General features: G+C 61.3%; 1 protein-coding gene across 1 annotated transcript in view; it reads left to right on the forward strand.

Moving 5' to 3' along the window:
* SCAP (SREBF chaperone) overlaps positions 1-12,748 on the forward strand; it is a 70,872-nt gene extending 58,124 nt beyond the window's left edge. The window contains exons 4-23 of the mRNA XM_080828402.1: positions 84-241; positions 1,029-1,249; positions 1,417-1,522; positions 2,212-2,384; positions 2,786-2,912; positions 4,382-4,494; positions 5,471-5,565; positions 6,757-6,855; positions 6,994-7,212; positions 8,015-8,391; positions 8,891-9,079; positions 9,158-9,359; positions 9,448-9,563; positions 9,713-10,235; positions 10,331-10,416; positions 11,313-11,395; positions 11,512-11,678; positions 11,839-11,919; positions 12,105-12,311; positions 12,394-12,748. Of these exons, the coding sequence (XP_080684528.1) occupies positions 84-241; positions 1,029-1,249; positions 1,417-1,522; positions 2,212-2,384; positions 2,786-2,912; positions 4,382-4,494; positions 5,471-5,565; positions 6,757-6,855; positions 6,994-7,212; positions 8,015-8,391; positions 8,891-9,079; positions 9,158-9,359; positions 9,448-9,563; positions 9,713-10,235; positions 10,331-10,416; positions 11,313-11,395; positions 11,512-11,678; positions 11,839-11,919; positions 12,105-12,311; positions 12,394-12,639 (3,588 nt within the window). The 3' untranslated portion in view covers positions 12,640-12,748. The remainder of the gene's footprint in view (positions 1-83; positions 242-1,028; positions 1,250-1,416; positions 1,523-2,211; positions 2,385-2,785; positions 2,913-4,381; positions 4,495-5,470; positions 5,566-6,756; positions 6,856-6,993; positions 7,213-8,014; positions 8,392-8,890; positions 9,080-9,157; positions 9,360-9,447; positions 9,564-9,712; positions 10,236-10,330; positions 10,417-11,312; positions 11,396-11,511; positions 11,679-11,838; positions 11,920-12,104; positions 12,312-12,393) is intronic.
* Positions 12,749-12,819: the final 71 nt, after the last annotated feature.

The raw sequence follows: 12,819 nt of genomic DNA on the forward strand, positions 1-12,819 counted from the left end.
CATCGTAGATGCTCAGTACAGCCTTGCCGAGCATGGGCCGGTGCCGAGCTGACCTTTCTGCCCTTCCCCCGTTTCTTCCGCAGTATGTGGGTGCCCCTGTGGCTTACATCCAGCAGATATTTGTGAAGTCCTCGGTGTCTCCCTGGCACAAGAACCTCCTGGCAGTGGATGTGTTTCGCTCCCCTCTGTCCCGCGCATTCCAGCTGGTGGAAGAGATCCGGAATCACGTGCTGAGAGACAGGTATCCCTCTCAGAGACCACAGCCTCCCTGAACCCCTTCCGCACTGCAGGAGGGGTGGGTGCCGGCCTCGCTCTAACCACGCAGCCAGCCAGCTCGGTGGAAACTGAACAGGCGAGCAGAATGGCAGGGGCACCAGCTTTGCATTTCTCAGCATCCTGCGGGGTCCCCGTGGCCACACACCCCTGGACCTCTGCGGAGGGCGCAGTTTTGTCCTCAGGTCTCAGATGGAGTAGGTGTCATCAGCGCTAACCCTGTGCCGGGCTTGCCTCACACCTCAGCTGGCTTGCTGCCTGGCGCCCGAGGTGTGGACGTGGTGGTGGTCAGGCTGAGAAGAGGCACCCCCCGCACCCCCAAACCAACGGATTGCTTCTGAGGCCCCACGGGCGGTGCCACCCAGTCCCCGGGTCTCTGGGGTGTGCTGGCTTCACAGGCTGCCTCCCCCTCTGGGATTTTAGTTAGCTAAGGGCTTTGGCACGCATTTTGGTGACTGAAACGAAGCTCCTCATTTTTGCCCTAGCTTCCCATTGAATTGCCTGAGGTGTCTTAGTGCGTGAGAGGTTGTGTCCACTCCCAGAACGCACTTCTCAGAGAGGCTTGGGGCCTCATGTGTTCTGTGAAGCTCCATCAACCACATGGTTTGGTTGTTGACCACCTGGAAGAACTGCCCCCCCCCGCTGTCCTAATCCTTAGGCATCTGGGAACCTGAGGACAGGGGCTCCCCGTCAGTGCAGTGCGCCTGCCTTGTGCTCACGGACACAGCAGGTGCCTTGTGCTCTCTTCTGCACAGTTCCGGGACCAGGGGCCTGGAGGAGGTGTGCCTGCAGGTGACCGACCTGCTGCCAGGCCTCAGGAAGCTCCGGAACCTACTTCCGGAGCATGGATGCCTGCTGCTGTCCCCTGGGAACTTCTGGCAGAATGACCGGGAACGCTTCCATGCTGATCCTGACATCATTGGGACCATCCACCAGCACGAGCCCAAAACCCTACAGACTTCAGCCACGCTCAAAGGTACCTCCAGGGCAGGTTGCCTAGGTTGGTCACCGTGTCCTCTGTGATGGGCGCTCTGGCAGATCAGGGGTTACCCCTTGTTTTTTGGGTTGGGGGTAGGGAGGGGTCCTTGGCGGCCCTACAGTGGCTATCTTCCTAAGTCAGTACCTGATGCTTTCTGTCTGCAGACTTGCTGTTCGGTGTTCCCGGGAAGTACAGCGGGGTGGGCCTCTACACCAGGAAGAGGATGGTCTCGTACACCATCACCCTGGTCTTCCGGCGCTACCATGCCAAGTAAGGCCGGCGGCACTCGGGGCTCCTGGCTGGGCTGTGGAATGGCATGAGGCTTTGAGTAGTCCCTGTTCTGGTTTAGGGTGTCCAGAATGCTCCCTGGAACTTGCAGTTTTCAAGCGTCCTGTTGAAATGTTTATCTCCCTTAGACTGAAGGAGGCTGTGTTTCCACATTTGAGCAGGGATGACCTGATGCCTGGTTAAGAATAAGGCACTAACTATACATTGGATAATTGAATTAAAAAATAAAGAAAAAGAAGAAGGGACTAAGGCGAATTCATTGTCCTGGTGCTTCCACTGATCTTTCCAGAGTCTCTGGTAGGAGTCCCTAGCTGGTGACTCCTGAGCCCGATGTGGCCTCATGCCTTCTCAGCAAAGTGCCGCAGGCAGCTCCCTACCCAGGGAGAGAGCACTGGAGATGCCTCCAGTCGATCGGCTGTCTGGGCCTTGGGCACTCAGAGTGCTATGAGAGGTCAGGAAAGGAGTGTTCAGGAAGGAGCTGGAGTTGCTCCTGAGATAGCTTTGTCATTCTTCCAAGGCTGCTTGGAGACTGTGAGGAAGCTCAGACACCACAGAGAAGCTCCCTCCAGCATGGGGAGGAGGGCAGCCCCGATGGGCCTTCCTGCCAGAGACGGTCTTTGCCCCTGGCCCAAGAGGGACAGTCTGCCCCCTTACCCCCCGCCCACGAGCAGGTTCCTGGGCAGCCTGCGGGCCCGCCTGATGCTGCTGCACCCCAGCCCCAACTGCAGCCTGCGGGCGGAGAGCCTGGTCCACGTGCACTTCAAGGAGGAGATTGGCATCGCCGAACTCATCCCCCTCGTGACCACCTACATCATCTTGTTTGCCTACATCTACTTCTCCACACGTAGGTGCACAGCACCGAGGCGGGGGGCTTTCTCCAAGCTAAGTGGGCATTCCAGGCCACCTGCTTCCCTGCTCTGAAGGTGGCTTGGGCAGAGAGGTCACACATGCCCAGCAGTCACAAACGCCAGGGCTTCCTCCTCTGGCAGAGTCTCGGGCTTGGGTGGTTCTGGGCCTTCTCTGGCTTCTCAGGAAAAGACCCTTCCTGGGTGAGGGCTCCCAAGACACACCATTTCTCTGAGACTGGGAAGTATGTGTGGCTGTTCTTTTCTTGGGTTAAACTAGGGGCCTCTGCTTCCTCAGATGTCAGGCACACTCTGCTCCTAGGAGATAAGTCCAGAAGGGCCCCGGGTGGGTCAGGGTCTGGGGGAGACGCTGCCCTGAGGTGCCCTCTCTGCCTTCCAGGCAAGATCGACATGGTGAAGTCCAAGTGGGGGCTGGCCCTGGCTGCCGTGGTCACAGTGCTCAGCTCGCTGCTTATGTCCGTGGGGCTCTGCACACTCTTCGGCCTGACACCCACCCTCAATGGCGGGTAGGTCCCCACCAGGCTCCCCTGAGCTTCAGGCCGGAGAGCCTCCGGGCTTGCCCGGGACTGGATGCTTGCTGTTACCCCATATTTTCACGTAGTTATCTTGACATTGAAGAGGTACATTTTTTTACCTTTGACTTATTTGGCTTGTATTCACACTCATGTATATGTATAGTGTATCTATATATACATATAACACATATGCAGGTATGGGCGTGTATGTGGGGCGTGTATTCATATATGTGTATATAAGTGTGTTTTTGCACGTGTGTGTGTAAGTGATGTGGACATGTGTGTGTTCAGTATATATCCACATGCATACCGCTCCTTACTGGTTTAGGGCACAGATGGGTAGGAGTTTAAGAAAGGTACATTTCTTCCCTTTTTCACTACTAAAACATTAAATTACTAACAAAATAGGTCATTTCAGAATTTTTGTTTGTTTTTTTAAGATTTTATTTATTTATTTTGACAGAGATCACAGGTAGGCAGAAAGACAGACAGAGAGAGGAAGGGAAGCAGGCTCCCCGCCGAGCAGAGAGCCCGATGCGGGGCTCGATCCTAGGACTCTGGGATCACGACCTAAGCCAAAGCCAGAGGCCTTAACCCACTGAGGACCCAGGCACCCCCATTTCAGAGTTTTTAAAAGACACAAGCACAGTCTAATTTGCCACCTTTCCATTGACCTGTGCTTTCTCTTGCCATTTCTCTCCGGCTCTGGGACTGGAAGCCCTGTCCCGTGTTTGTCTTCGGTCTTTAGGCTCCCCTGCCCCCCGCCCATTCTTTAGTGGCCACTGACTGCCTGGCTCCTCCCTTACTGGGACTGCTCGGGCTGGTTGTGGGTGCAGCGATACTGTGCTTTCTGTTACTTCCCTTGCTCGGGGAACACTTGCTTCCTTTTCTGAACCTGACAGGGCTGACACCCCATCCCCCGTGGCTGCTGTGCCCTCCTCAGAGCCCTGGGTTCCATGGCCCCACAGCAGGGGTCCCGGCGGGTACACCTCAGCTGGGGTGACCTGTCCCTCACAGTTCTCACTAGTAGTCTGAGCCTCAGCTCCTAGAGAGCAGGTAGTTCTCCAGATAGCTTCTGCAGAGGTGAGGAGGGCCTGGCTGTGGTGCTGCCAAGGGCTCCCCACCCTTTGCTCTGGCCAGCGAAGTCCCGTGTGGGAGGGACAGGGAGAGTGGTGCTCTGGCAGCAGCTGTGTGCTGCGTAGATGGAGGCTGGGATGCTTGCTGACCCCCGGCCGGGCTTCCAGGCCTGCCTGAAAGCTGAGAGCTGTGCAGGCAGAGGGCCTGTGTGGCGCGGCAGAGGGGGCTGGGGCTTGTGCCCTGTGCTTCTGGAAGTCACTTAGCAGCCTCCCGCTAGAGGCTGCAAACCCCACAGCCTTCCCAGGGCCCAAGCCTGTGGAGAAGCAGCATGTGCTGGGGGCCCTCCTCAGCCCTGTCCTCACTCTCTCCCTCTCTGTCCCCAGCGAGATTTTCCCCTACCTTGTGGTGGTTATTGGGTTGGAGAACGTGTTGGTGCTCACCAAGTCTGTGGTCTCGACCCCGGTGGACCTCGAGGTGAAGCTGCGGATTGCCCAAGGTAACATGGCTGGCAGCGGAGGGGGCGCTGGCGGGGGGGCCTTCTGTGCTGCGCTTCCTGCTGTGGAGGAGACGGCGGGGGGGGGGGGGGGGGGCGGGCCCTACAGGTCGCCCTTGCTCTGACCTCCAGTGTGGACTGCCGGGCCCTGGGGGCTTATTAGCATGTGCCCTGAGGAACCATGGAACTGCTAGACTGGACTTTGTGCTGGTTCATGTGTCAGTCAGAACACAGCAGGCCTCAAGTGTGCTCTGGCCCTTTGTCCAGACTGGCACCTGGTGCTTCCTCTTCCTGCCTCACTCTGCCGCACCAGGCGAGGGCTCCTGTGGCTGGTCACTGCGGAGACACTGCCTCCACCGCTGCCACGAAAGGCCCTTGGGACTCGGTGCCAGGAGCTGGGGGTCAGGATTCTGAGGAGAGTGGGCAGAGAGCCTAGACCTGGAAGTCTGAACTCTTGCTCTTCCTCTGCGTAACCCCCGGTCTGTGGGAACGGGGCCGAGGGCAGGCTGTTCGTTCATTCGACAAGCCTTTGTGAGCTGCTGTGAGAGGCCAGGCCCTCTAGATGGGGAGCTCTGAGGACGCGAGGGGACGTGGCCCGGTACCCAGCAGGGGTTTGCTCTGGGGGGAGGGGCTGGAGGAAGAACACAGCCAGCAATGCATCGCTCGGCCCTTCCGCCGGCTGTGGCCAGGCCCTTGCAGACCAGACAGTATAGTACATGGGTGTGCCAGAGTGGGTGGCACTCGGCTTTGCTCTTGGATTTGCTCATCTCAGCACCCTGCTTCTCCCTTCGTCTCATGGCCGTAGCTCTCCTCGGTACTCTTCAGCCCCTTCCCTGCAGCAGCTGTGCCGTGCTGGCAGCACCTGGAGCCCGGGCACTGGGAGAGTCCTGAGCACTGGGCCACTGTGGTGGAATGGCTGCCTCTGAAGGCTGGGTACCCTGCCCGTGTGCTGGCCCCATGGCCCTGTTGTCCCCTGCAGGCCTAAGCAGCGAGAGCTGGTCCATCATGAAGAACATGGCCACGGAGCTGGGCATCATCCTCATTGGCTACTTCACCCTGGTGCCCGCCATCCAGGTAAGACCCCAGGGCCTGCCTCTGCAGGGGTATCCCTCAGCACAGACGCCCTGGCCTTGGGACCTCTGCTGCCCAGATGCCGTTCCATGCACAGAGTGCTCCTGGCAGGCCTGGTTCAGAAGTTGTACCCAGTTCCAGTCAGACCTGTTTCTCATTTCTCAGGCAGAAGCCCTGTGCTGCACTGGTCCTCTCCTCCTTCCTGGGCTTAGCCCGGACCCACTTCTGCAGCCTCTAGGCACAAACCCCCCCTACCATAGGAGGGCCACCACCCACTGCTCCGAGTGTCTCCTGTTCTTGGCCAAGTGCCCCCACGCAGCTGTGGGGCTGCGAGCAGGTGGAGGGGGACCTATGCCAAATCGGAGCGCAGACTTGACTTAAGGGGTTGCAGGAAGGGAGCTGTGCATCTTGTCCTCCCCGTCCGTCCCCCAGAGCTGGCAGGCCTGCTGAGTTGTGGTGTGAGCAGAGAACATAGGGTGACCCAGAGGGCATCTGCAGGACACAGTGCCATCTTGGGACATTAGAGCTGCCGTGAGCACTGTGCCACCATGAGCTGGGTCCTTTATCTTACCCCGGATGTGAGTGGAAGCTATGGTGAAGGGCAGGGAAGGAAAACTGAAATCTGAGCAGATTCCATCTGTGGACAGAACTTGGAGAGCAGAGGCACTACCCGTATTCCGTTTCAGGGCAGAAATAATTCCCTCCTGCCCTCTCTCCCTCCTTTGGTACTGTGCAGTCACTGGCCAGGAAGCTTTCTGGGAGTCCTGACACTGGGTCAGGCCTGGGCTCTATGTAGGCATTGGTCATAGAACTTAAGCAGGGCCAAAGGGTCTGTGGGGGAGGGTTTTTGGGGGAGCAGGATGTTGGGGCTCAGAGCTTTTCAGGTTGGATCAGGCCTTCCTCTCTAGGGGGGTTGGAAGGTGTAGGGAGAGCACCTACCCTTTCCACCTTCGGCGGGGCGGGGGTGGGGGGGGAGTGTCTCTGCTGCCCCCTGGTGGGGAGGGAGGGAGCAGCTGGCACTGCCACTTGCTCCTCGGTCACTCCCAGACTCAGAACACAGCAGCATCTCTTTATCTCTTGGCTGGGCTCTGCCCGCCACTGCCCTACAGATTCTGAGGTGCCTGCAGGCAGGGAGCTGCTTCTCAGGGTCTGGGCCATGACGTCATCGTGTTCCCTCAACTGCTCTAATTCCAGGAGTTCTGTCTCTTCGCCGTTGTGGGCCTGGTGTCAGACTTCTTCCTTCAGATGCTGTTTTTCACCACTGTCCTTTCCATTGATATCCGCCGGATGGAGGTAGGAGTGCACTGTGCCTTGCGCCACCTCCCTTCCTGGCCATGCTCAGGGTGGCTCAGGGTGAGAGCGCTTCAGATCTCGGTCGTGGGCTGCCTCTGGACAGCAAGCTCGAGCCCTGACCACTGTACCCCCCCACAGCTAGCAGACCTGAACAAGCGGCTGCCCTCAGAGGCCTGCCTGCCCCCAGCAAAACCAGTGGGGCGGCCAGCACGCTTCGAGCGGCAGCTGGCCGTGCGGCCCTCCACACCCCACACCATCACACTGCAACCGTCCTCCTTCCGAAACCTGCGGCTCCCCAAGAGGCTGCGCGTCATCTACTTCCTGGCCCGCACCCGCCTGGCACAGCGCCTCATCATGGTACCTGCCACCCCCACCCTGCCCTCTGAGGGCCAGCCCTCTGTTCCCTCTGGACTTCGGCGCTTTGCCTTGGGAGGTGGGGGGTCCTCCTCGGGCCCTCACGGCCCCAGGAAGCTGGGCTTTGGGAAGCTGCCCACCATACCCTCCTGCCCAGATCCTGGTGGCTTCAGAGGTGATAAGCCTATCCCTGAGAGAAGCAGTCCCGGGAGCATCGGGTAGAAGAGTCACCGTCTCCTTAGAGGGACTCAGGACAGGAGCCTGGTGGATGGGGTGCTCTGGGATGGAACAGTGCCCGGCGTCAGAAAATGCTGGCCAAAATCATTCACTTGTTGGGCTGCGTGGAAGGAGAGGAGCAGGGCTGGCTACTGGCCGGCATGGCGCTCCCATGGAGCCGCAGGGAGAAGGCTGAGGCCCTCTGAGGACTGGGGGACCCATGGGCGTCTCTGAAGCAGGTCAGTTAGCCGGTCCCTCTCGCCGTGCTGACCATGGGAATGGTGCCTGCTTTCTGGCCCCAGCTGTTAGATGGGGGTTGGGGAAGTTCTAAGGGCGCTCTTTGTATTTCTAGGGCGGGAAACCCAAATCTTGGCCATGAAAAGGGGACTCGGTCCCTCCAATGACAGTTGGCCCAGGTGGTAGTGGGAGGACTTGGTGAGGCAGAAGGGAGGACAGGTTGGGGCCTGCGTCTTCTTGCCACCCCCAGGCCTGAGGTCCCCACGCTGTTTCCTTCTGGCATGAGGGCCAAGGCCGCTGGGGGTCAGGGCCACCCGGAGGTCCCTCTGAGCACCCATTGGCCCCCCTGCAGGCCGGCACTGTCGTCTGGATCGGCATCCTGGTGTACACAGACCCAGCAGGGCTGCGCACGTACCTCACTGCCCAGGTGACAGAGCAGAGCCCGCTGGGCGACGGCGCCCTGACTCCCATGCCTGTGCCTAGTGGCGTACTGCCCGCCAGCCACCCGGACTCTGCTTTCTCCATCTTCCCACCTGATGCCCCTAAGCTACCTGAGAACCAGACGTTGCCTGGAGAGCCGCCTGAGCCTGGGGGCCCAGCAGAGGGCGCCCCTGACAGCCCTGTCCCAGAGGTAACCTGGGGGCCTGAGGATGAGGAACTTTGGAGGACCCTCTCCTTCCGCCACTGGCCTACGCTCTTCAGCTACTACAACATCACACTGGCCAAGAGGTGAGTTGCGCTGTGCCAGCTGGCGCCTTCCCACCGGGTGTCAGCTCATCGTACCCAGAGCATCCCTTCCCCCTCAGGCGGGAGACCCATTGCTTGGAATTTGGTGTTTCCTTTCCAAGAAACACCCATAGGGTTGTGAGGTAGGAACCTATGCTCCAGGTGGCCACAACCCAAGACAGTGGCCCTGGGTCCCACCCCGGCAACTCACAGGTTTCTGCCAGCTCCTCGGCCGGAATGACATCAACCCACCGGCTGTCACCCACTCTGTGCCTGGATGGGGGACAGAGGCAGCCCACATGCAGTGGTGGCTGTATGGGCACTGGGTGCCTATCACAGAGCAGGGCTTGGGGTCGGTTCTGGGCTGGGAGGGACTTGGCTCTGCCTGTCCCCAGAAGGTGGGCTTGGAGTGGAGCAGGTTGAGCCAGTCCTGGTGGGAAGTGGAGAGGGGCCCTTTCGCAGGCACCGCGCTGACCCCCACCCCCACCCCACCGGCACCCAGGTACATCAGCCTGCTGCCTGTCATCCCGGTCACCCTGCGCCTGAACCCCAGGGAGGCCCTGGAGGGGCGGCATCCTCAGGACGGCCGCAGCGCCTGGACCCCGCAGCGTCAGGGCCCCGGGGGGCTCTGGGAGGCCAGCCCCAGGGCGCCGGGGGTGTTGCCGGCCCACGGCGACATCACCCTGTACAAGTAAGGCTCCCCAGGGAAGTGGTCGAGGGAGGGGATGCAGGGGTGGGGGCGCGCGTGACCACGCTCCCGCACGCGCAGGGTGGCGGCGCTCGGCCTGGCCGCTGGCATGGTGCTCGTGCTGCTGCTGCTCTGCCTCTACCGCGTGCTCTGCCCGCGCAACTACGGGCAGCCCGGCAGCGGGCCTGGGCGGCGGCGGCGCGGGGAGTTACCCTGCGACGACTACGGCTACGCGCCACCCGAGACGGAGATCGTGCCGCTGGTACTGCGCGGGCACCTCATGGTGAGCTGGTGGGCAGGGCCGGGGCGGGCGGAGGAGGGGCCGGGGCGGGGCCCACGTGCTGACACCCCCCTCCCCCCACTCCCGGCAGGACATCGAGTGTCTGGCCAGCGACGGCATGCTGCTGGTGAGCTGCTGCCTGGCGGGCCACGTGTGTGTGTGGGACGCGCAGACCGGGGACTGCCTCACGCGCATCCCGCGCCTGGGGTAGGTGCCTGCCCCCGCCCCTACCCCTCCGGCCCCCGCTCCCCTCCGGTCCCGCCCCGCCCCCTCCGGCCCCACCCCTACCCCCACCCCACTCCGTCCTCACTCCCATCTTCCCTCCATCCTCACTCCATCCTCCTGGCCCGCGGCAGGCTGCGCCGCGACAGTGGCGTTGGCAGCGTGTTCGAGGCGCAGGAGAGCTGGGAACGGCTGTCGGACAGCGGGAAGGGGGGCCTGGAGGAGCCAGGGGACAGCCCTCCCCTGCGGCACCGGCCCCGGGGCCCCCAGCCACCTGCCCTCTTCGGCGACCAGCCAGACCTCACCTGCCTGATCGACACCAACTTCTCGGCCCAGCCGAGGCTTTCGGAACCCACGCAGCCCGAGCCCCGGCACCGGGCGGGCTGCAGCCGTGCTCGCGAGGGCCCGGGCTACGACTTCAGCCGCCTAGTGCAGCGCGTGTACCAGGAGGACGGCCTGGCGCCCAGCCGCACGCCAGCCCTGCGACCGGCCTCCCCTGGGCCCGGGTCGCCCCCGACCCCTGAGGACGAGGGGGGCTGTCCTCCTGAGAAGGGCTCCCCTTCCCTGGCTTGGGCCCCCAGCGCAGATGGCTCCATCTGGAGCCTGGAGCTGCAGGGCAGCCTTATCGTGGTGGGGCGGAGCAGCGGCCGCCTGGAGGTGGGCGGGGGCTGGGGGGGATGGAGGGATGGGGGAAGGGCCATCCACTTAGGGTTTTGGGGGCAGGCAGGTGCTCACCGCCTCTGGACCTGCAGGTGTGGGACGCCATTGAGGGCACACTGCGCTGCAGCAGCGAGGAGGTGTCCTCGGGCATCACGGCCCTCGTATTCCTGGACAAGAGGTGAGAGTGCTGCCCAGCCTGGCCAACCCCCAGCTGTGCCCTTCCTGGTCCCTTCCCCATTGTGTCATTGATCGCCCTTCTCAGTACTCAGCCCCACACCTGTCAGCAGCAGGTAGGCCACCACAGTGAGGGTGACAGCTGAAGTGCTGACAGCCTCCCCACCAGCCTGACCATGTTTTTCAGTTCCTTCACACTTGGGAGATTCATCCCTGCTCTGCTTGTTCTCTCCCGTCCCCGACCCTAGGGTGTCTGCCCACCCCTCAGAGCTCCTGGTGACCGTGGGCTCTCCTCCTGGCCCTCCTGCTCCCCCTGCACCTGCCTTCATAGGCTGTGGCCTGCTGTGGCTTTCTGGTTCAGGCCTTGTAGGCAGGCCCTGCCTTGTGCCGGTGGGACCCCTGGGCAAATGCCCTGTCTCTGCCTAGGAGTTCCTGGGCAGGGAAGAAATCCTCCTTTTCTTTTGTGGAAAAAGGGAGTGCAGTGGGTGGTGCTTAGATCAAAGCTGCTTTTCTTTGGTGAGACCACATGCCTCCTGTGGCTCCCACACAGTTCCCTTGGGGCCCGTCTCCCTTCTCAGAAGCCCTTCCTTTAGCTTCAGGCTGTGAGGGCTTTTAACTCAGTCTCACCTGTTCTCCAGGTGCCACTTTACACGTCAGCTCATGTACCCTCGTGACCACCCTGTGAGGCAGGTAGCTGTCCCCATTTCACAGATAAACAGAGGCAGAGTAGAGTTGCAGCCTGGGTCCCCTGGCTTCAGCATGTTTCCCAGCACCTGCGCTTGCCTCTTGGCTGTGGTCCCTACGGCCGCTCCCATATGCCCAGCGGAGCTGACTCGTCCGGTGGCGGCGGGGCTGGGGTGTTCTGAGGGAGCGCCCCCAGCAGCCAGTCTTCTCTTCCAGGATTGTGGCTGCCCGGCTCAACGGTTCGCTGGATTTCTTCTCCTTGGAGACCCACGCTGCCCTCAGCCCCCTGCAGTTCCGAGGTCAGAGGGCCTGTGCTGGGCAGGTGTCTGCGGCCGGCGGGGGGCAGGGGTGCAGAGTGCGGGGTCTGCCTGCAGGTGTTTCCTCAGAGATCGAGCACTTGGGCTGCTGTCTGCAGGGACTCCAGGGCGGAGCAGTTCCCCCGCATCCCCTGTGTACAGCAGCAGTGACGCGGTAGCCTGTCGCCTCACCCACACCGTGCCCTGTGCACACCAGAAACCCATTACAGCCCTGAAGGCCGCAGCCGGGCGACTCGTGACCGGGAGCCAGGATCACACACTGAGAGTGAGGGTTGGCTCCGTCTTGTGGGGGCTGCGGTGGCCTAGCCTGGGATGGCGAGCTTTTGGGGTCACCCAGGGAGAGGAGGCAGAGAAGGGATTTCCCGGCCAAAAATGGAACTGGGAAACCACCCGAGACCAGAACCTGATGCCCACCCCTGCCCCAGGTGTTCCGTCTGGAGGACTCGTGTTGCCTCTTCACCCTGCAGGGCCACTCAGGGGCCATCACAGCGGTGTACGTTGACCAGGTGAGGGGGCCACGGGTCGGGTACTAGATACCAAGCCATGGCCTTTGTTTTGGACTTGGGACAGCTGGCCTCCAGAACCTTTGGGGAAGCAGAACGGGAGGACCCCCACTCCCCAGGGCACTGGGATATTCTCGTGGACAGAGGCATTCCCTCAGTGACCCGGCCCCCCGGGTCTGTTCCCCTAGACCATGGTGCTGGCCAGTGGAGGACAAGATGGGGCCATCTGCCTGTGGGATGTGCTGACGGGCAGCCGGGTCAGCCACATGTTCGCTCACCGTGGGGACGTCACCTCCCTCACATGTACCACCTCCTGCGTCATCAGTAGTGGCCTGGATGACCTCATCAGCATCTGGGACCGGAGCACCGGCATCAAGCTCTACTCCATTCAGCAGGTGGGCAGATCCGGGGCCACAGGACTCTTGGTATTTTAGGGAGGGATTCGAGGCACTAAACTGATCCTGTCTTTGTCTCCAGGACCTGGGCTGTGGTGCAAGCTTGGGGGTCATCTCTGACAACCTGCTGGTGACTGGCGGCCAGGGCTGTGTCTCCTTTTGGGACCTAAACTACGGGGATCTGTTACAGACTGTCTACTTGGGGAAAAACAGTGAGGCCCAGCCCACTCGCCAGATCCTGGTGCTGGACAATGCCGCCATTGTCTGCAACTTTGGTAGTGAGCTCAGCCTCGTGTACGTGCCCTCCGTACTGGAGAAGCTGGACTGAGCAGGGGTGGGAGCTGGCGGTGCACAGCTGAGTCTTCCAGAAGCTGTCTCTGAACTGTCCTGTCCTGCCTCATGACTGTAATATTAAACTTTTTTTTTTTTAAATCCCATCTGCTACAGACCTTTCGAGCCACTTGCATCTTCCCCTAGAGCTGCCGCACCCCTGCCTCACTCTCTCCAT

The sequence above is a fragment of the Martes martes genome (assembly GCF_963455335.1).
Source record: "Martes martes genome assembly, chromosome: 1".
NCBI classification, from domain to species: Eukaryota; Metazoa; Chordata; class Mammalia; order Carnivora; family Mustelidae; genus Martes; species Martes martes.